Source organism: Cherax quadricarinatus, chromosome 56 (assembly GCF_038502225.1).
Source record: "Cherax quadricarinatus isolate ZL_2023a chromosome 56, ASM3850222v1, whole genome shotgun sequence".
Classification (NCBI taxonomy): domain Eukaryota; kingdom Metazoa; phylum Arthropoda; class Malacostraca; order Decapoda; family Parastacidae; genus Cherax; species Cherax quadricarinatus.
The window spans coordinates 4,668,362-4,690,660 of NC_091347.1; the positions used below are offsets into that span (position 1 = coordinate 4,668,362).

A 22,299-nucleotide genomic window follows, 5' to 3' on the forward strand; every position below is an offset into this window, starting at 1 on the left:
CTCTACTCATGATGTCATAGTAATACTACGTAATAATAATCACTGTTTGGTACATTAATTGTCTTATTTTATGTTAATATAGATATATTCATTAATCCATCTATGATATTTTCTTCAAAATTACATAAGAAACACATTACATAGCATATAAACATTATACATACAACCACAGAATAAAAATTTACATAAATATGAGATTTGTTTACAAAGTGGCTTTGTAGGAGTGTCGGAAGAATTACGTTTTCTCTAGTCAAACACTGGGGGATAACTGTAGAGAAATATTAATTTCGTATGTCTTCACTCTATATGTAGTAATTCACGACCCTTGTGGGTTTACTGCTTCTTTTTTATTATGATTATAATAACAACTTGTAATAATAATAATAACTTGTAATAATAATAATTTGTAATAATAATAATTTGTCAGAGCATCATTCCTTCTAAAAATTACATGAGAATGGAAGTGTTGGCCTTTATTTATTCTACTGTACCACTGTGGAGACAACTTGTACACAATGTAAGGTGTTTGTATGAGTGTTTATGAACCATAACCAGACACATCGTCTGTTTACATAGTGGGTGGGGTGGCCAGGCTGTCTTCCCTACACTACCCTACCTACCACATGACTTTCTACAAATAAATACTTTTCACCTTTCACCCTACATTAAGACTACATATATTTTAAGGTAAGTAATAAGTGTACTGTACATTAATTTTATCACTCTACAGAGCTTTAACCCTTTGACTGTTTTAGTCGTATATATACATCTTACGAGCCACCGTTTTTGATGTATATATACTCATAAATTCTAGCTTTCTCCTGCTTCAAATCAAGCAGGAGAAAGCTGGTAGGCCCACATGTGAGAGAATGGGTGTGTGTGGTCAGTGTGCACCATATAAAAAAAAATCCTGCAGCACGCAGTGCATGATGAGAAAAAAAACCCTGACCGTTTTTTTAATTAAAATGCCGAATTTGTGGTCTATTTTCGTATAGTATTTATGGTTGTATTCTCTTTTTCTTGGTCTCATTTGATAGTATAGAAAGCATATTATAGAAATAGAGGTGATTTAGATTGATTTTACTATGAAAAGAACCTTGAAATGGAGCTCAAAGTAGGGGAAATGTTTGATTTGTGCCGATGTTCAAAAGTAAACAAATGATGTCATTTTCCAATAAATGTCCAAGTAGCCATTCTAATATGCAGTCATGAATGGGTTGACATTATTTATACAATTATTACTATATTGCAGTTGTCTGCATAACAATAAATCTTCTATTTTTTGTTTGAATAAAAATTCAAAATAGAAAGCAAGAGTAATATCAGAAGAGCCTGGAGATGTGACTGATGAACAAAGAAAATGTTATTTTAGAGCCAGGAATGTCTGCATTGTTCATTCTGGACCCTAATTTGAAATTGTCATATTTTTTAATTTTCGTGAAATTGGCCAAATTGCAAATTTCTGACAGCGTTATTGGGTAGTTGATATCGGTAAATGGGCAGTTTCTTGTACTCAATTGATAAGAGAAATGGAGTTCTAAAGCAATAGCTATGAGTTTGGTCGACTGGAAAAATGGAATTAGCTGAAAATAGGGCTCAAAGTGGGCGAAATCGCCAATTCGTAAATATCGCCGAGGTTGCTAACTTCAGGAGAGCATAACTCCGTCAGTTTTCCATCAAATTTCATTCTTTTGGTGTCATTACAATCAGGAAAAGATTCTCTATCATTTCGTAAGAAATCTTTTTTTTTTTTTTAATTTTGCGCCACCAGAAGACACCTCAGGATTTGGGGTTGCGACAGTCAAGGGGTTAAGCATCATCGTAGTATATTATGTGTGGGTGGGGGTGGCCAGGAGGGCTACCACACCTAACTTCTTACAGTAAATACTACTCTCCTTTTGCCCTACATTAAGACTACAAATATTTTGAGGTAAATAATGAGTGTACTGTGTGTGTGTATTTGATTTTTTATTGTTTTTAATGCCTAGTTCTATTGCTAATGTAATATGTTAGTGTAAACTTGTTATCTGGCATTTATATGCATTTATAAGTGGAAAAAATGGCGTTCTGCTTTCTTTTGATGTCTGCTTTCCAGCAGTAGCCTGGAACCTAACCTGCAATATAATTGGGGCCCTACAGTACTTAACACACTATTATTCAATCAATAAAATTTTACCTGATTATTTAAAAAAAGTATAGTGGCTTTAAAATGTGTGATGCAAGCAAATTTAATGTTACAATTCTTATCTTCCATACTTTTGAAAACATCACTATATTTATTAACTACAATTGATCTATCTGTAAAAAAAAAAAAAAGTTTTAGTATTACTTTTCTTCCCTGTTAAAATTATTCATAATGATTTGTTATAGCCAACTCTGAAAGAATATAGAGTACCAAATTATTTAAAAAAATACTAAGTTTACAAAGGACAAAAATATTCATATTTTGTCAAGGGAAAATGAAAGGTTTTCTGTGTATTCTGCATAACTTAAAAATACAATATTATATACAGCAGCACTGTATTAATTTTATTTATTTCATCTGTCAATAAATGCAAAAGATATCATTCATTCTTTAGACGTTTTTCCACCTTACACTCAGTTCCTCTTTTCATTTCTGTATTGCCTATGCTGTCTGCTGTATTGTGATGTAACAAAAAAATTTAACCAATGAATTTATGTACAGTGTCAGACTTACTTCTATCTCTCCTGAGAGAGAGACTGTAGCTTTAGTGACCTGCACTCCTTCAGAGAGGATCTTATTTGCTAATGGTGGTACCAAAGACACATCTGACCCTGCTTGAAGAACTTCTCTCTGAGTTTCTACTGCAGCAGCAGTAGCTACCTGCACAGCCATTTCTTGTCGCTGGGCCTCCTGCAAGAAGTGATGAGTCAACATTCACACTAACTGTAAACATAATTTATAGCAGCTTTTCTTCCCTGTGTTGTTTTACTACAACTGAGGATGAGATTGGACATAACAAGCAGCATTTAAAAGTATCATATTAACAAGGTTTCTCCATGGGGAAGTGGAACAGAATTCTTCCTCCGTAAGCCATGCGTGTTGTAAGAGGCGACTAAAATGCCGGGAGCAAGGGGCTAGTAACCCCTTCTGCTGTATATATTACTAAATGTAAAAGGAGAAACTTTTGTTTTTCCTTTTGGGCCACCCCGCCTCGGTGGGATACGGCCGGTGTGTTGAAAGAAAGAAAGATTAACAAGGTTATTATAATACAGAACTGTGAAACATTCATTGTGGGAAATGTTCTCATTTTACCTAAAACAGAAAATGTGATTTTTTTTTTTTTTAACAAGTCGGCCGTCTCCCACCAAGGCAGGGTGACCCAAAAAGAAAGAAAATCCCCCAAAAGGAAATATTTTCATCATCATTCAACACTTTCACCTCACTCACACATAATCACTTTTTTGCAGAGGTGCTCAGAATACAATGGTTTAGAAGCATATACGTGTAAAGATACACAACATATCCCTCCAAACCGCCAATATCCCAAACCCCACCTTTAAAGTGCAGGCATTGTACTTCCCATTCCCAGGACTCAAGTTCGGCTATATAAAAATAACCGGTTTCCCTGAATTCCTTCACTAAATATTACCCTGCTCACATTCCAACAGATCGTCAGGTCCCAAATACCATTCGTCTCCATTCACTCCTATCGAACACGCTCATGCACGCCTGCTGGAAGTTTGTCTGATTACTTGCTTATGACTTTCAATCTGTACTGAATTGTGTAGTTAGACTGGCATTTTTGCTCCCAAATGGAGTTCTCACTAATCCCTACTTGAAGCTACATTGGCTCTATCAAGGCAAGAATTGAATTTAAACTGTTTTAACATTTAAAGATGTGAAGTATAAAGAAGCAAGGTACTATCTTGTTGATATGCCTGTACCTTTTACATCAGGCTCAGAAATGTTTCTACAAATTACTGAGCTTTGTGCTATTGGGGAAAAACCATTTGTAGAAAAAGCCTTTTCTTCTACAATTCCAAGACTGTATTAATTTAGTTACCAGCATCTGTTAAGAGTCAAGAATCAGTTATCCCTTCAAGTTACAGCCGCAAGCACACCACTTTTCCAGAGCTTACAATACTGATGAACATACTGTCACTCTTGAGTAAAAGCCTTAGCATTCTTGTTACTGCAGCTGGTGTATTTACTGTTTGATTTGTGAGCACCTGTGAATTTTTTGAAAGAACAGGCTCTCAAGAAATGCAATATTCTAAATTATTATTATTATTAGTATTAGTAGTAGTAGTAGCAGACAGCTAAATAAAATGGGATGGTTACTGAATTATAGGTAGTAAGTTGGTAGACAGCAACTGCCCAAGGAGGTACTACCATCTGCCAAGTGAGAGCAAAACAAAAGCCTGTAATTGTTTTATATAATGGTAGGATTGCTGGTGTCTTTTTTCTGTCTCACAAACATGCAAGGTTCCAAGTACGTCTGCTACTTCTACTTACACTTCAGTCACGCTACACGTACTTTTTTTTTTTCAACAAACCGGCCATATCCCACCAAGGCAGGGTGGCCCAAAAAGAAAAACAAAAGTTTCTCTTTTCAAATTTAGTAATTTATACAGGAGAAGGGGTTACTAGCCCTTTGCCCCCCGGCATTTTAGTCACCTCTTACAACACGCATGGCTTACGGAGGAAGAATTCTGTTCCACTTCCCCATGGAGATATGAGGAAATAAACAAGAACAAGAACTAGAAAGAAAATAGAAGAAAACCCAGAGGTGCATGTATATATATGCTTGTACATGTATGTGTACAAGCATATATATACATGAGATAGAAAAAACACCAGTAATCCTACCATCATGTAAAACAATTACAGGTTTCCGTTTTACACTCACTTGGTAGGATGGTAATACCTCCCTGGGCAGTTGCTGTCTACCAACCTACTACCTAGGACACATACTTGTACAAGCATATATATACGCACACACCCCTCTGGGTTTTCTTCTATTTCCTTACTAGTTCTTGCTCCTGTTTATTTCCTCTTATCTCCATGGGGAAGTGGAACAGAATTCTTCCTCCGTAAGCCATAAGTGTCAAAGGGGACTAAAATGCTGGGAACAAGGGGCTAGTAACCTCTTCTCCTGTATAAATTACTAAATTTAAAAAAGAGAAACTTTCATTTTTCTTTTTAGGGCACCCTGTCTCAGTGGGTTATGGCCAGTTTATTGACAAAAGAAGTTACTGAATGTGTGAAAAGAGGAAAAAACAAAGGAACGTGTCCTACTTAGTGGTCAGATAAGGCTGAAAGCCTCATCTTACTATGGAAGTGTATGTGAAAGGAAGGCAAGCCCTCATAAGAGTGTACATTTAGTGCTGGTCAGTTTAACCAACTTAAATACCCGCTTACAACTTCATAGCAAAGTTTAGTGAGAATGCATCAGCTCATCACACATTACTGCAGGAAATTTCTGTCCATAACGTATTGTGAAAATTACATCCAAGGGGTTACACTGCCAATAAAGCATTTAAAGCTGACAGGACAGGGGTTATATTGGAAACACATGCTGTCCAAGCAAGAAAAATTTGCATTTGGGTTCAAGGCAGCAAGAAATTACATGAGCTTGTTTCTATATGCTAATGCAATAGATAATTTAAGGTGCAAACTTATTGTAATTTATTACAAACAGCTTCTCTATGCTTTGAAAGGGCAACACAGCATGGACGACTGAGGCACTGTTCAGTACTTCCAGAATCAGTTTATTCCTGCAGTAAAAATGTACCTGACCAAAAAGGAGCCTTGCATTCAAGGTTCTACTGATTCTTACTAATTCTGAAGCCATTCTTAAATTTTGAAAGCTCTGGACCCAAATGTGCATGTTGTGCTTTAATCAATTAACCCTTTGACTGTCGCGGTCGTATATGTACGTCATGGGAGATACCGTGTTTGACGTATCTATACGCATAAATTCTAGCGGCTTCAAATCGAGCGGGAGAGGGCTGGTAGGCCTACACGAGAGAGAATGGGTCTCAGTGGTCGGTGTGCACCCTGTGAAAAAAATCTGGGACTCAGCGGTGCATTGTGGGAACGCCATCTTGGTAGTCCATTTTCACCATGCCTCGCAGTAAGAAGTTCCTCACTCCTCGGCGGATTGGAGGTCTTTTGTTCCCAAGTGATAGCTCAAACAGTGATGATAGTGTCAGTGAAAGTGAATTCCCTGGTTTTGAAGCGGGTGTGACCGAGAAAATTACCCAGGATAACATAATTAGTGATGAAAACCCAGATGACCCACAACCATCCACCTCTGGTGCTAGGCCGGCTCGTTCATATTCACCTGTACCAGGACGAAAGAGGAAACTATTTGCCCGTGTACAAGACTCAGATGTGAGCAGTGCAAGTGATAGTGATAGTGATTTCAAGGTTATTGAAAGCACTTCTAGTTGTGACAGTGAGGGTGAATATTCCCCAGTGAAACGGCAGTATGTACGACGTCGCATGCTGTCTGGTAGTGTGCCATATGCTCTTCCAAGAGGAAGGAGTACATCTCGGAGCACATCCCGTGGCCCTACACCACGTCCTGATAGTGAAGATGATGATATTGTTACGATGGGTATAAATGATGTGAGTGAGGCAGCAGGCGGTGGTGGTGATAGTGACGGTGCCATGAGTCATGTGACACCAGCAGCGGGCCACGCTAGTGCCCGCGCTGCTGACTCTGCACAACTACAACCTGCTTCGGCCGACCCCACACTCTCACAACCACAACCACAACCTGCACAACCACAACGACATTACAATATCCAGAACGCACCAGCTGACCGCATCTGGGATTGGCATCAAGATGACGAGTTTGTTCCCAATCCCCATGACTTTGATGGAGGACAAAGTGGAATACGGCCATCATGTACACTTGGGAACAATCCCACTGAACTGGAATGCTTTCAGTTGTTCTTCGATGAACCCCTGATGGACATTGTTGTCAGGGAAAGCAATACATACTATGAGTACACCATGGCAAACACTATGCTTTCACCAAGATCACGCCTACACCAGTGGAAGGACACAACTGTGGCAGAGATGTATCTGTTCTTTGCCACAATAATGCTTATGCCACATGTGTATAAGCATAGTGTCAGCACATACTGGACGACAGACCGCCTGATTTCAACCCCTGCTTTCAGTGACATTATACCAGTGAATAGATTTGTGTTACTGTTACGTATGTTACACTTTTCAGACAAAACCAGGCCTGACAGAAGCGACAGGTTATATAAGATCAGACGTGTGTTTATGTACCTGAAACAAAAGTGCTGTATGTATTTTTATCCCTTCAGGAAGCTTGTTATTGACGAGTCTTTGATTTTGTTCAAAGGAAGACTCTCATTCAAGCAGTATATACCAAGCAAGAGGAAACGCTTTGGTATAAAGTTATTTGTTCTGTGTGATTGCAAAACTGGTCTGGTTTTGGATATAATTGTGTCCACTGGCGGTAAAACAATGGAAGATACCAGGAAGTTACTGGGTATCTCTGGTGATGTGGTTAGAACAATGATGGAGCCATATCTTGGTAAGGGGCATATTTTATATACTGACAACTGGTACACAAGCCCTATACTCAGTGATTTCTTGCGAGTGAACATGACAGATGTGTGTGGCACAGTGCGTAGAAGTCGTAAACATATGCCTAGGTTCGAAGCTGGCAGTCGTAGAGGTGAAGTGCAGGTGTTTGCTGCCAATGACATCATGGCATTTCGGTGGCATGACAAACGTGATGTCACACTGATGACATCAGTTCACTGACACGAAATGGTAGAGACTGGCAAGCAGAATAGAGAGACCAATGAACCTATTGTAAAACCTGCAGCTGTGATGGATTACAACCTCAATATGCGCTTAGTGGACAAATGTGACATGCAGATTGGGTTTGCTGACTGTGTTCGCAAGAGTTATAAGTGGTACATAAAACTGTTTTTCCATCTTCTTGACATTTCCATGCTGAATGCTTATAATATGTATAAGTTGAAGACCAAGAACAAACCCAAATATGGTGAATTTTGTTTGTCAGTTATCAGACAAATAATATTCAAGTACCAAGAAACAACACCTGCAATAGACCAGCGCCCACGAAATTATCAACACATGTCCTCTCGTCTGAGGCCTGGTGATCACTACCCCATACCACTGCCTGCTACTACTGCCAAGAAAAATGCTCAGAAGACGTGTTTTGTCTGTGGACATACCGCAAAACGCCAACAAAAACGCAGAGACACTCGTTTTATGTGTGAGGAGTGTAAGACACCATTGTGCTTATACCCATGTTTCAAAGAATTCCACAAGCTGCAGCACTTCTAATAAAGTGTCCAGTGATTGTACATATGTATATATATTATAAAGCAATCGTAATAAACATTTGTTTACATTGTTTGTTTGTGTAAACAAGTTTTAGCAACATTATAATGATACGAGTGTTTTTGCTATAATTGTGTTACATTCAACGAGTGTATATTTGAACATTGCACAATAATTTGGTCTCACAGGCCACAAAAGTTATGTGAAAAAATAAAATAGTGAAAAAAACAAGAAACCATCGAATACAAGTAAATAAAAGTTTACCGGGTGAGCGGCAGTCGCTGCTGTTGCCGCCAGCAGATCAATTTCAGCAAACTTCAGGACTCTATATCTCGGTAAGTACTGATGGGAAAAATTTTTTTTGGGGACTAAAACAATCAGAAAAATAATCTTAACATTTTCATAAGAAAAAATTTTTTTTTTTTTTTTTCGAATATTTTGCGACACCAGGAGCAACTTCAGGATTGGGCCCTTCGACAGTCAAAGGGTTAATACAATATCTTTGATAGAATCACTACATTAAGGCATTATCACACACAGGGTTATGGAAAAACTCTTAGTACCAATAGATGACAGCTCAGACATTTGAGTGCCAAAGTTCTGGCATATTTTTAAGATTACTGATGCACTAGCACACATGAAAGTGTCATGGGATAAAGTGCCACAGTCAACAATATATGCTGTATAAAGAACTGCCAGGTAAACAGAGCAGATGCAATACAGAATTCTTCAGCAATTCTGTACAATCATCAACTTCACAACTTTCCACTGACATCAACACTCACACCACAGCCATCCACCTCAGAGAAGGGCCACATCAAGCATCTCTCTCAATTTCCTATCAACAAGCAGGAAGAACTAGAACTGAAGGTATGATAAAATTCTCTATCACTCTTTAGCCTACTTTCAAAGAAGTTTGTTTGCCTTATTTTTTTGCTTGTCTAAGGAATGTAACCCTACTTACCCATATGTTCTTCACTTTACTTAACACTAATTTGAATAAAGCACTGATTTTAATGAACGTAACCCACACATTACTCGAGGATCTACTGCACATAACACTTAATATTCTAAAGAAGAATTATACAAAAGATTTAAGCAATAAGATTTTATCATTATTTATATATAAAATGCAATTTGGCCCTTCCCTCCAATTAGTTTTAGGCTTCATATATTATTCCAGCCCTTCAAGAAATTGAAATTTTGCACAAATTTGAAATTCCACAAGATAGATAGTCACATTAAAACAAGTATTTGCTAACCTCCTCCACTTTCTTCTTTGTGAGTTCCTCCTTTAACTTCTTCTCCTCCTGGATCCTCTCTAACTCTTTCTTGTCCTCAGCAATCTTCCTCTCTTCTGCCTTGATTACCTCTAAACGAGTGAGATTGTCAATCTTACCCTCTCGCTTGCCAATGGCTGCCTTAGTCCGTGTGGCAACCTGATGATTTAAAACAAAATTTATATATTAGAAAAAAGGCAATAAATATAAATTAAGTATAAATAAATACTACTAAATAAATAAAACAAATGTTCATGTGCACAAGCGTGTGTGCAAACATGCACGCACACACACACAATGTGCATACACATGCATGCACACACATGCATACACATGCACACACATGTGCACACACAAAAAATAAAAATAAGTCCCTTGAGTTATGATATTCTGTTTCAAAAGATTTAGCATACCTCAAAACTATCGTAACTCAAACCCCAAAATACATGATTTTATGGTAATTCATTCCAAATCCTTACATCTGACCCTACCTGGGAATTGATTCTGCCTTTCATCAATTGCAAGATGAGCACTTCACCACTGAGCTACACCAGTCTACCACCAAATAACTTATATTATTTTGTATGCTTTCATTCTGAATGACTCAATTCTCAAATTTAAATATTTATGCCTCTTATTACCACAATTGTTCGTTACTGACACAGTAATGTCTTTATCTCTTACTCTTTAATAGAACCAATCTAATTACTATTTTACCTTTCCCATTCCTCTTAATAATTACCCTCAATGATAGCATATCCAGCTTCTTTTCATTCACATATTACCACTCTTTCTTAGTATGGTTATCTCTTCTACAACTGCAATTAATAAAAATGTTTAATATCTGTAAGAAGATCCTAAAAATCAAATAAAAAGCTTCTGGTATATGCTTACTTTTACCAGATTCTCTCTGAAACCTACCTCTTCTGGTAGAGTTGAGATAGTGGCAGCCAATGTGTCAGAGGTCTGGACACTTTCTGGAAGGTACAGTGTTCGTGATAAGAGCAGCAGAGATGGAGGCACCTTTTCTTTAAGGCTTAACTCAAGCCACTGATTCAGTTGCAGGCGAAGTCGTTCTTCGGATAAGCCATATGCCCTCATCCCTCTGGCACGACAGGCCTGCTGGAGCTCCCACACTGCCAGAGAATTCACGCCTTCATGTTCAATGATCTGTACCATACCAAACAAAAGTTGTGATCATGAGAATTTGCATAGCAATGACTACATCACAGAAACTCAAGTCATTATAGTTTTCTAAACTTTTTCTTTCAACGTACTTCTTTCTAAACACTTACATTAAATTAACTTTGATACTTCCCATCGAGGTAGGGTGAACAGAAAATAAATATTTGTTAACAATAACTCTCCAGCTGCCTTTCCAGAAGTTCATAGAAACTTGGATACAATGCTGATCACCCACAACAATCTCTTTCCACCCCACTTTCTATGTGCAGCCACAGTACAGTAGTTTTAGATATCCAGAACTCAAACAAGTTTAGCTGTTTACCCAGAGTCCTTTCACAAATACTAATTTACTTGAAGCTCAACAAAATGTAAATCCCACGTTCACTTGTCTTCACTTCGCTATATATTCAAGCCCAAACTTCAAAACCTCTCTCCCACCCCTCTTGTCACTATGTTGTTCATCCACCCTTGGTTTCTAAAACCTCCTTCCCAACCTATATTATTCCATTCTTTCTAAATGACCAGAACATACAATAAATCTTCAAAGCTCTGAATCAAACCTTTCAATCTACATTTTTTTTTTTTAAACATGTCGGCAGTTTCCCAATGAGGCAGGTTGACCCAAAAAGAAAGAAAAACCCAAAAAGAAAAAAAAAAACAAAAAAGAAAAAAACTTTCATTATCATTCAACACTCTCATCATCACTCATACACAATCACTGTCTTTGCTGAGGTGCGCAGATACAACAGTTTACACATCCCTCCAAACTGCCAATATCTCAAACCCCTCCTTTAAAGTGCAGGCATTGTACATCCCATTTCCAGGACTCAAGTCCAGCTAACCGGTTTCTCTGAATCCCTTCACAAAATATTACTCTTCTCACACCCCAACAGCTCATCAGGTCTTAAAAAGAATTTGTTTCCTTTCACTCTTATATAACATGCTCATGCACGCTTGCTGGAAGCCCAAGCCCCTCACCCACAAAACCTCCTTTACTTCTCCCTCCAACCTTTTTGGAGACAACCCCTACCCAGCCTTCCTTCCCGTACAGATTTATACGCTCTCCAAGTCATTTTACTTTGTTTCATTCTCTCTAAATGACCAAACCACCTCAACAGCCCCTCTTCAGCCCTCTGACTAGTATTTTTAGTAACTCCACACATCCTCCTAATTTCCACACTGCAAATTTTCTGCATAATATTTACACCACATATTACCCTTAGACATGAAATCACTGCCTCCAGCTGCCTCTTCACTGCAGCATTTACAACCCATGCTTCACACCCACATAAGAGTGTTGGTATCACTATACTCTCATACATTCCCTTCTTTGCCTCCATGGATAACAATTTTTGTCTCCACAGGTATCTCAATGCACCACTCACCTTTTTCCCCTCATCAATTCTATGGTTAACCTCATCCTTCATAAACCCATCTGCTGACAAGTCAACTCACAAATATTTGAAAACATTTACTTTTTCCATACTCCCTCCCTCCAATGTGATATCCAATTTTTCTTCATCTAAATTGTTTGATATCCTCATCACCTTACTCTTATCTATGTTCACTTTCAACTTTCTACCTTTACACATCCTCCCAAACTCGTCCACTAAACTCTACAACTTTTCTATAGAATCCCCCAAAGGCAAAAAGTAACTGTATGAACTCCCATTTCATATTTGATTCCCCATAATTTAATCCCACTGCTCTCCTCAACACCCTGGCATTTACTTCTTTTACAACCCTATCTATAAATATGTTAAACAACCATGGTGACATCACACATCCCTGTCTAAGACCTACTTTTACCGGGAATTAATCTCCCTCTCTCCTACACACCCTAACCTGAGCCTCACTATCCTCATAAAAAATCTTTACAGCATTTAGTAACTTACTACCTATTCCATACACTTGCAACATCTGCCACACTGCTCCCCTATCCACTCTATAATATGCCTTTTCTAAATCCATAAATGCAATGAAAACTTCCCTACTTTTATCTAAATACTGTTCACATATATACTTCAATGTAAACACCTGATCTACACATCCCCTACCCATTCTGAAGCCTCCTTGCTCATCTGCAATCCTCCTCTCTGTTTTTTTTTTTTTTAACAAGTCGGCCGTCTCCCACCGAAGCAGGGTGACCCAAAAAGAAAGAAAATCCCCAAAAAGAAAATACTTTCATCATCATTCAACACTTTCACCTCACTCACACATAATCACTGTTTTTGCAGAGGTGCTCAGAACACAACAGTTCAGAAGCATATACATAAAAAGATACTCAACATATCCCTCCAAACTGCTAATATCCCAAACCCCTTCTTTAGAGTGCAGGCATTGTAATTCCCATTTCCAGGACTCAAGTCCTGGAATCCCTTCACTAAATATTACCCTGCTCACACTCCAACAGATCGTCAGGTCCCAAATACCATTCGTCTCCATTCACTCCTATCGAACACGCTCATGCATGCCTGCTGGAAGTCCTCTCTGTCTTACCTCTAATTCTTTCAATAATAGCCCAACCGTACACTTTACCTGGTATACTCAGCAACTTATTCCTCTATAATTTTTACAATCTTTTGTCCCCCTTCCCTTTATATAGTGGAATTATACAAACACTCTGCCAATCCCGAGGTACCTTCCCCTCTTTCATACATTTATTAAACAAAAATACCAACCACTCTGACACTATAATTACTCCTGCTTTTAACATTTCTGTCATGATCCTGTCAGTTCTAACTGCTTTACCCCCTTTCATTCTACGTAATGCCTCACACACCTTCCCCCACACTCACATCCTGCTCTTCTTCACTCCTAAAAGATGTTATATGTCCCTGGCCAGTGCATGAAATTACTGCCTCCCTTTCTTCATCGACATTTAAAAGTTCCTCAAAATATTCCAGCCATCTTCCCAATACCTCCAGTTCCCCATCTACCAACTCCCCTACTCTGTTTTTAACTGGCAAATTCCTTTGTTCCTTAGGTTTTCTTAACTTGTTCATCTCACTCCAAAATTTTTTCTTATTCTCAGCAATATTTCTTGACAGTGCCTCTCCTACTCTATCATTTGCTCTCCTTTTACTCTCTCTCACCATTCTCTTCACCTTTCTTTTACTCTCCATATACTCTGCCCTTCTTATATCACTTCTGCTTTGTAAAAACCTCTCATAAGCTACCTTTTTCTCTTTTATCACACCCTTTACTTATCATTCCACCAATCACTCCTCTTTCCTCCTGCACCCACCCTCCTATAACCACAAACTTCTGCCCCACATTCTAATACTGCATTTTTAAAACTATTCCAACCCTCTTCAACCCCCCCAGTACTAGCCCACCTTTCTGTCAATACCTGCTTATATCTCGCCCTAACTTAATTATTTTCAGCAAAACACTTACATCACAAACATCTGATAATATATTTTCACTGCCTGCAACTGCTGCATTGTAACATCCACAGACTATTTCATGCCCATGTGCATGTCAGACACTCAGCACCACTATACATGTACAACACTATTCAATGATACATTTCCTATCCATATTCAGTTACAAAATTTCCATTCCAGAAACTCAATACTCCTATAATTTTATTTTCCTATTCTACTCTGAAAATCTTCATCCTTCATAGAACCATCTGCAGATGCCTTTACTGTACTCTCAAATCTCTATGTTAAATACATTTAATATTTTTAGTTGACTTTCGTTCATTTCATTACCATATTTGGTACAGTACTTACTACTGTCATCATTCTTTTCTGTATTCATTTCTGACTTTCTTCTTTTACACACACTTGTAAAGTCATCCTATCAATCTTTATAGCCTCTTGTCAAAAATCTCCCAATAATGTTTGACCATATGTAAACAGCAAGTTTACAGCTTCCCTTTTATCTTCTTTGGACCATATAGAATGAGAAAAGAAGAACTTGTGCAATGAGTAGTGCAGAATGTGACCTAGTTAAAGAGGTCAATACTACAGGGTAAATGAAAACAGAGATTTAATACAGAAAACCTTGAGCACTCTAGTATAATCAACAACTCTGCAAAAACATCAACACAAAAGCCTCAGCTAAGAAGTGTCACATCAACCCTCACTACACACTTCCATGTCAATGTGCAATGACAATTAGAATGAAAGGTTAAGATAAGCTGTAGTAATTTGTGCCAAGCATATTTAAAAAATATAGTATGGCAAATTTAGAGGTCTCTGGACCATAATCCTATTTTTTCCTATATTCTTCACTTTGATTTTCAGGAGCATATTGTCCATGTTATAAGAAGGTTTACCATATTGGTAATGTATATTAATATACTAAGATTCTGAAGAGAAGTTACAGAGGTTGGTGGATGAGTTTGGTACCGTATGTAAAAGAAGAAAATTAAAAGTAAATACAGTGGACCCCCGGTTCGCGATGCTATCGGTATCCGATAAATCCGGTAACCGATGCATTATATTGCAGAAAATTTGCCTTGCTTCCCGATACAAAACCCGGTATGCGATGTGGCTCGTACGAGACGTGTCCATGTGTGGCCTGAACTGCCCTATGTGTGCCAGTGTTTACAAGCCAGCCAGTGTGCGTGCATCTAAGGATACATTTGGTACATTCCATATTATCCATATTATCACTGTTTTTGGTGCTGTTTTTGCAAAATAAGTCACCATGGGCACCAAGAAAGCTCCCAGTGCCAACCCTTCGAGACCAAGGGTGCTAATGACTGTTGAAATGAAGAAAGAGATAATTGCAAAGTACGAAAGTGGAGTGCGTGTGTCGGAGCTGGTCAGGTTGTATAGTAAACCCCAATCAACCATCTCTACTATAGTGAGCAAGAAAACGGCAATCAAGGAAGCTATTCTTGCAAAAGGTGCAACTGTGATTACGAAACAGCGATCGCAAGTGTTAGAAAATGTTGAGAGACTGTTATTGGTGTGGATAAATGAAAAACAGATAGCAGGAGATAGCATCTCTCAAGCAATCATTTGTGAAAAGACTAGGCAGTTGCATGACGATTTGGTAAAAAAATTGCCTGCAACTAGTGGTGATGTGAGTGAATTTAAGGCCAGCAAAGATTGGTTTGAAAGATTTAAGAATCGTAGTGGATTACATATTGTGATTAGGCATGGTGAGGCTGCCAGTTCAGACCACAAAGCGGCTGAAAAATATGTGCATGAATTCAAGGAGTACATAGAGGCTGAAGGATTGAAACCTGAACAAGTGTTTAATTGTGACAAAACAGGCCTGTTTTGGAAGAAATTACCAAGCAGGACCTACATTACTCAGGAGGAAAAGGCACTCCCAGGACATAAGCCTATGAAAGACAGGCTTACTCTGTTGATGTGTTCCAATGCTAGTGGTGATTGCAAAGTGAAGCCTTTATTGGTGTATCACTCAGAAACTCCCAGAGCGTTCAGGCAAAAGAATGTCCTCAAGGCTAATTTGTGTGTGCTGTGGAGGGCAAACAGTAAGGCATGGGTCACTAGGGACTTTTTCTATTACTGGTTACATCATGCATTTGCCCTCAGTGTGAAAAATTACCTAATTGAAAAGGAATTAGACCTTAAGTGCCTCCTGGTATTAGACAATGCCCCTGGTCATCCTACAGACTTGTCAGAGCGACTTTGTGGGGACATGAGTTTCATTAAGGTCAAGTTTTTGCCTCCTAATACCACTCCTCTCCTGCAGCCCATGGACCAGTAGGTCATTTCCAACTTCAAGAAACTGTACACAAAAGCTATGTTTGAAAGGTGCTTTGAAGTGACCACAGAAACTCAATTGACTCTAAAGGAGTTTTGGAAGGATCACTTTACTATCCTCAATTGTGTAAAACTTATAGGTAAGGCTTGGGAGGGAGTGACTAAGAGGACCTTGAACTCTGCCTGGAAAAGACTGTGGCCAATGTGTAGACAAAAGAGATTTCGAAGGGTTTGAGGCTAACCCTGAGAAGCCTATGCCAGTTGAGGAATTCATTGTGGCATTGGGGAAGTCCTTGGGGTTGGAGGTTAGTGGGGAGGATGTGGAAGAGTTGGTGGAGGAGGACAATGAAGAACTAACCACTGATGAGCTGCTAGATCAACTTCAACAGCAAGAGGCCACACCTGAGGAAACTGCTTCGGAGGAGGGGAGAGAGAAACTGAAGAAGTTGCCTACTTCAAAGATTAAGGAAATCTGTGCAAAGTGGCTTGAAGTGCAAACCTTCATGGATGAAAATCACCCTCAGACAGCTATTGCAAGCCGTGCTGGTGACTATTACACTGACAATGTTGTGAACCAATTTAGGAAAGTCATAAAGGAACGAGAGGTACAGGCCTCTATGGATAGATATGTTGTGCGACAGAGGTCCAGCGACTCTCAACCTGGTCCTAGTGGCATTAAAAGAAGAAGGGAAGTAACCCCGGAAAAGGACTTGCTACCTCAAGTCCTAATGGAGGGGGATTCCCCTTCTAAATGCTAACACCATCCACACTCTCCCCTCCTCCCATCCCATCAATCATCACCAGATCTTCATTAAAGGTAAGTGTCAATTATTCTTTCATTATTTATTGTTATTTATTGTTATTGTTGTTACTGTAATTACTATTCTATTGGATTAAACTTAATATTTCATGTGGTAAAAGTTTTTTTTTCATACTTTTGGGTGTCTTGCACGGATTAATTTGATTTCCATTATTTCTTATGGGGAAAATTGATTCGCTTTCCGATATTTTTGGTTTACGATGAGCTCTCAGGAACGGATTAGTATCGCGAACCGGATGTCCACTGTATAGGAAAGAGTAAGGTGATGAGGATAGCAAAAAAAAAAAATAGGTGACGAAAGATTTTATATCAGATTGGAGGGAGAGAGTATGGAGGAGGTGAATATATTCAGATATTTAGGAGTGGATGTGTCAGAAGATGGGTCTGTGATAGATGAAGTGAATCATAGAACTGATGAGGGGAAAAAGGTGAGTGATGCACTTAGGAATCTGTGGAGACAAAGATCTTTGTCCATGGAAGCAAAGAGGGGAATGTATGAGAGTATAGCTATACCAATGCTCTTACGTGGGTGTGAAACATTGGTGGTGAATGTTGCAACAAGGAGAAGGTTGGAGGCAGTGGAGATGTCATGTCTGAGGGCAATGTGTGGTGTGAATATAATGAAGAGTATTCCAAGTTTGGAAATTAGGAGGAGGTGCGGGATTACCAAAACCATTATCCAGAGGGCTGAGGAGGGGTTGTTGAGGTGGTTTGGATATGCAGAGTGGATGGAACAAAATATAATGACTTCGAGTGTGTTTAAACCTGTAGTGGAGGGAAGGCGGGGTAGGGGTCGGCCTAGGAAAGGTTGGAGGGAGGAGGTAAAGGAAGTTTTGTGTGCGAGGGGCTTAGACTTCCAGCAAGCATGCATGAGCGTGCTAGATAGGAGCGAATGGAGACCAATGGTTTTTAGGACTTGACGTGCTGTTGGAATGTGAGCAAGGTAACATTTATGAAGGGATTCAGGGAAACCAGCAGGCCGGACTTGAGTCCTGGAGATGGGAAGTACAGTGTCTGCACTCTGAAGGAGGGGAGTTAATGTTGCAGTTTTATAACTGTAGTGTAAGCGAGCCTCTGGCAAGACAGTGATGGAAAGAATGATGATGAAAGTTTTTCTTTTTCGGGCCACCCTGAAGGTCGATGTGTTAATAATAATAATAATGTATACTGTATAGTAAAATAAATCAAGAATACCAATGTGTGAAAAGCAAGGAGAACAGGATCAAGCATCTGAAATAAGCTGCAAATAACTCTTATAGTATTTAAAACTACCTACATTACTCTAAAACTTTCTATATTACACTCAATCATCATGTCAATGTGTGACACTGAAGTTAAGGAGATTGAAATAATTGAAAAATTCAGTGTTTTACAAAACACATCAACTTGCCTTGTCATCAGCAGTTAATGCTCTTAACTTCATTCTTAACTGAAACCTCAAAAAGTTATTTGTTCCAAAAGGTTGCATCTCCAGCAAACGGCACAGAGCTACCAGCTGTGGTCGGGAGAGTGAATCCAGAGTAATTTCATCCTCGAATAACTTGCTAAACTTAAGAATTTCTTCATTGCTAATGCTTTCACCAGTTTTGGCAACCTATTAAAAATCCAATATATTGTAAACATATTAAAACATAATTGGAATTAATATTAAAAAATTTGAATACTGCACTGTACTTGATATGGGAGGCATGTCATTTATTATAAGGGAAGATATCTAATTTAAAAAAAGGGGATCTAGATAACAGTCAATTGCTAAATGATGTTTGCTATGTTGATATTTTTATACCATGTGTTACTTATGTAGCAAAAATAAACAAGAGCAATAATAGCAAAACGTTTGTCGAGTTTGTAATTTACTATGTGAATAAAGAAAAATCTGACAGATTACTGATATTTAATTAACATTTGCAGAGACAGATACATAAACATACTGGGACTGACCTTTTCAAAAAACAATACAAACTCCTTGGCACTCTCCGATTGGTGACCTTTAGCCTGAACAGCCATATTGTCTAAAGTTTGTTGAAGGAATTTAGCCATTTCTAGTTTCACTTTCAGTCTCTTTTTCATCTTTGCTTCCTGTAAATAAATAAAGATCATCAACCTTCCAGTAACAACTATTTTATGTGCACCAATTTTCAACTACAGCAAACAAATTTAATAACTATTTTACTTTCAAATCTAGACTTTTGTATAAGGAAAAAAAAAAATAGTGTAAAGAAAGTTGAAAGTGGTCAACTGCTGCTGCTGCTGCTGTAGCACTGTCAGCTGCTGCTGCTGCACTGTCAGCTGCTGCTGCTGCTGCTGTAGCACTGTCAGCTGCTGCTGTAGCACCGTCTGCTGCTGCTGTAGCACTGTCAGCTGCTGCTGAAGCACTGTCAGCTGCTGCTGCTGTAGCACCATCAGCTGCTGTTGCTGCTGTACCACCGTCAGCTGCTGCTGCTGCTGCTGTACCACCGTCACCTGCTGCTGCTGCTGTAGTACCGTCAGCTGCTGCTGTAGCACCATCTGCTGCTGCTGTAGCACTGTCAGCTGCTGCTGTAGCATTGTCAGCTGCTGCTGCTGTAGCACTGCTGCTGCTGCTGCTGTAGCACCGTTGTTTGTGTGGCTTATTGAGAATACCAAGAAACAATTAACCCCAGAGGGTTAGCCACCCAGGATAACCCAAAAAAGTCAGTGTCATCGAAGACTGTCTAACTTATTTCCATTGGGGTCCTTAATCTCGTCTCCCAGGATGCAACCCACACCAGTCAACTAACACCCAGGTGAACAGGGAAAAATGCCTGGAACTAGTGCTCATATTGGTGAATTTAAAGCCAGCAAAGGTTGGTTTGAGAGATTTAAGAATCGTAGTGGCATAAACAGTGTGATAAGGCCTGTTCTGGAAGAAAATGCCAAACAGGAGCTACAGTACTCAGGAGGAAAAGGCACTCCCAGGACACAGTGTCTCATCAGTCATTGCTGCATCTTCAATAAAGGTAAGTGTCATTTATTCTTCATTTAGTAGAGTAGTACATGCACAATATATATTGTGCATGTACTACTCTACTATTGTGCATGTATCCTTCTCTTTGTGTGTAGGAAAATGCATATTTCATGTGGTAAAAAATTTTTTTTCATACTTTTGGGTGTCTTGCACGGATTAATTTGATTTCCATTATTTCTTATGGGGAAAATTCATTCGCATAACGATAATTTCGCATAACAATGAGCTCTCAGGAACGGATTAATATCGTTATGCGGGGGTCCACTGTATATATATATATGCGCGCACACACACACACACACACACATACATACATATACAGTGGAGCCTCTACTCACAAGTTTTTCCAGATACGAGCAGTTGCTCGGTCGATTTTTTGCTTCCAGACGCAAGGGAAATTTCCAGATGTGAGTGGGCCTCAAGGGAGGTTCCTTGATGCTGGTGAGGGGCTCTTGATTTAGGGAATTGGATCTCAGTTGTTTGTTGGACTATCTTATTGAAATTTGGGCAATGTGTGATGGAAAGGTGCTTCTTAACGTACACCAAAAATGAAAGAAATCGGACCATAAATAACAGAGTTCACTTCTCAGCCATTAGCCTCCCCTTAGCGGTATATTTTCATAAGCTTTTTATGGTTGTATTCTCATTTTTTTGGTCTCATTTGTTAGAATGGAAGATATACTACAGAAACATATATGATTTTGATTGGTTTCACGAAAAGTACCTTGAAATTGAGCTTAAAGTAGGAGAAATGTTCAATTCTTTGGCGATGGTCAAGAAAAAACAAATGACGTCACTGTCCAATACCTGTCTAATTGGCACTGCCCCTCAACCTTCACATATTGGAAAGCTGTTCGACACGCTAGCAAAAGTGGGAGCAGACATCATGAGGTAGCAGTGGCAGGCTTCATGAAGCAGCAGTGGCAGACAACATGAAGCTGCAGTGGCAGACAACATGAGGTAGCAGTGGCATATGACAACATGAAGCAGCAGTGGCATATGACAACATGAAGCAGCAGTGGCATATGACAACATGAAGCAGCAGTGGCAGACAACATGAAGCAGCAGTGGCAGACATCATGAAACAGCAGTGTCTGACTTTTTTGGGTTATCCTAGGTTCTCTACACACGTAGTCAGGAGCAGGAATGGCTGCTGTGGTGGCCCTATAAACCCCAACAACAACAATGGCGACTGTCACCACCGCTAACCACATATGTAATGACGTGTATTTTATTCATCCTAGTGTATATATCATGTTTCTATGTTACATTTCATCATTTACTGCACCAGGAAAATCACTAGGAATAGGATAGGCCTAAACAGGATGAATTAGATGAATTGTGATAGATAAATAAGCCAGAGAGTTGATATTAGGGAAATTATTGAAGTATTTAGTTGTGCCTGAAATTCCACTGGAATGGATTAATTCCATTTCATTTAATTTAAATGAGGAAAACTGACTCTGCAAACAAGCAAATCCAGATACGAGCAAGGTCATGGAATGGATTAAACTCGTAAGTAGAGGTTCCACTGTACACACACACACACAATATATATATATATATATACATATATACATATACATATATACAGTGGACCCCCGCATAACGATGGCATCGCATAGCGATTTTTCCGCATAACGATTACTTTTATCGCAAAATTTTTGCCCCGCATACCGATTAAAAACCCGCATACCGATTTTCGTCCGAGACGCGTCCAATGTGCCCTCACATGTGCCGGCCGTCCCATTGTTTACCAGCCAGCCTCCGCGGTAACATCCAAGCATACACTCGGAATATTTCGTATTATTACAGTGTTTTCGGTGGTGTTTCTGGAAAATAAGTGACCATGGGCCCCAAGAAAGCTTCTAGTGCCAACCCTGTGGTAAAAAGGGTGAGAATTAGTATGGAAATTAAGAAAGATTTTGAAGGGTTTGGGGCTAACCCTGAGAAGCCTATGCCAGTTGTGGAATCCATTGTGCCTACTTCAAAGATTAAGGAAATGTGTG

At 39.1% G+C, this 22,299-nt stretch overlaps 1 protein-coding gene across 2 annotated transcripts in view; it reads right to left on the bottom strand.

Annotated features, from left to right (window-relative positions):
• The window catches only part of Letm1 (Leucine zipper and EF-hand containing transmembrane protein 1), a 116,627-nt gene that overhangs the window by 26,629 nt on the left and 67,699 nt on the right, over positions 1 to 22,299 (bottom strand). For both annotated transcript variants that reach the window (XM_070097032.1, XM_070097031.1), the window contains exons 4-8: positions 19,246 to 19,383; positions 18,695 to 18,898; positions 10,528 to 10,776; positions 9,589 to 9,765; positions 2,699 to 2,875 (exon numbers count right to left, since the gene is read on the bottom strand). In XM_070097032.1, the coding sequence (XP_069953133.1) occupies positions 2,699 to 2,875; positions 9,589 to 9,765; positions 10,528 to 10,776; positions 18,695 to 18,898; positions 19,246 to 19,383 (945 nt within the window). The remainder of the gene's footprint in view (positions 1 to 2,698; positions 2,876 to 9,588; positions 9,766 to 10,527; positions 10,777 to 18,694; positions 18,899 to 19,245; positions 19,384 to 22,299) is intronic.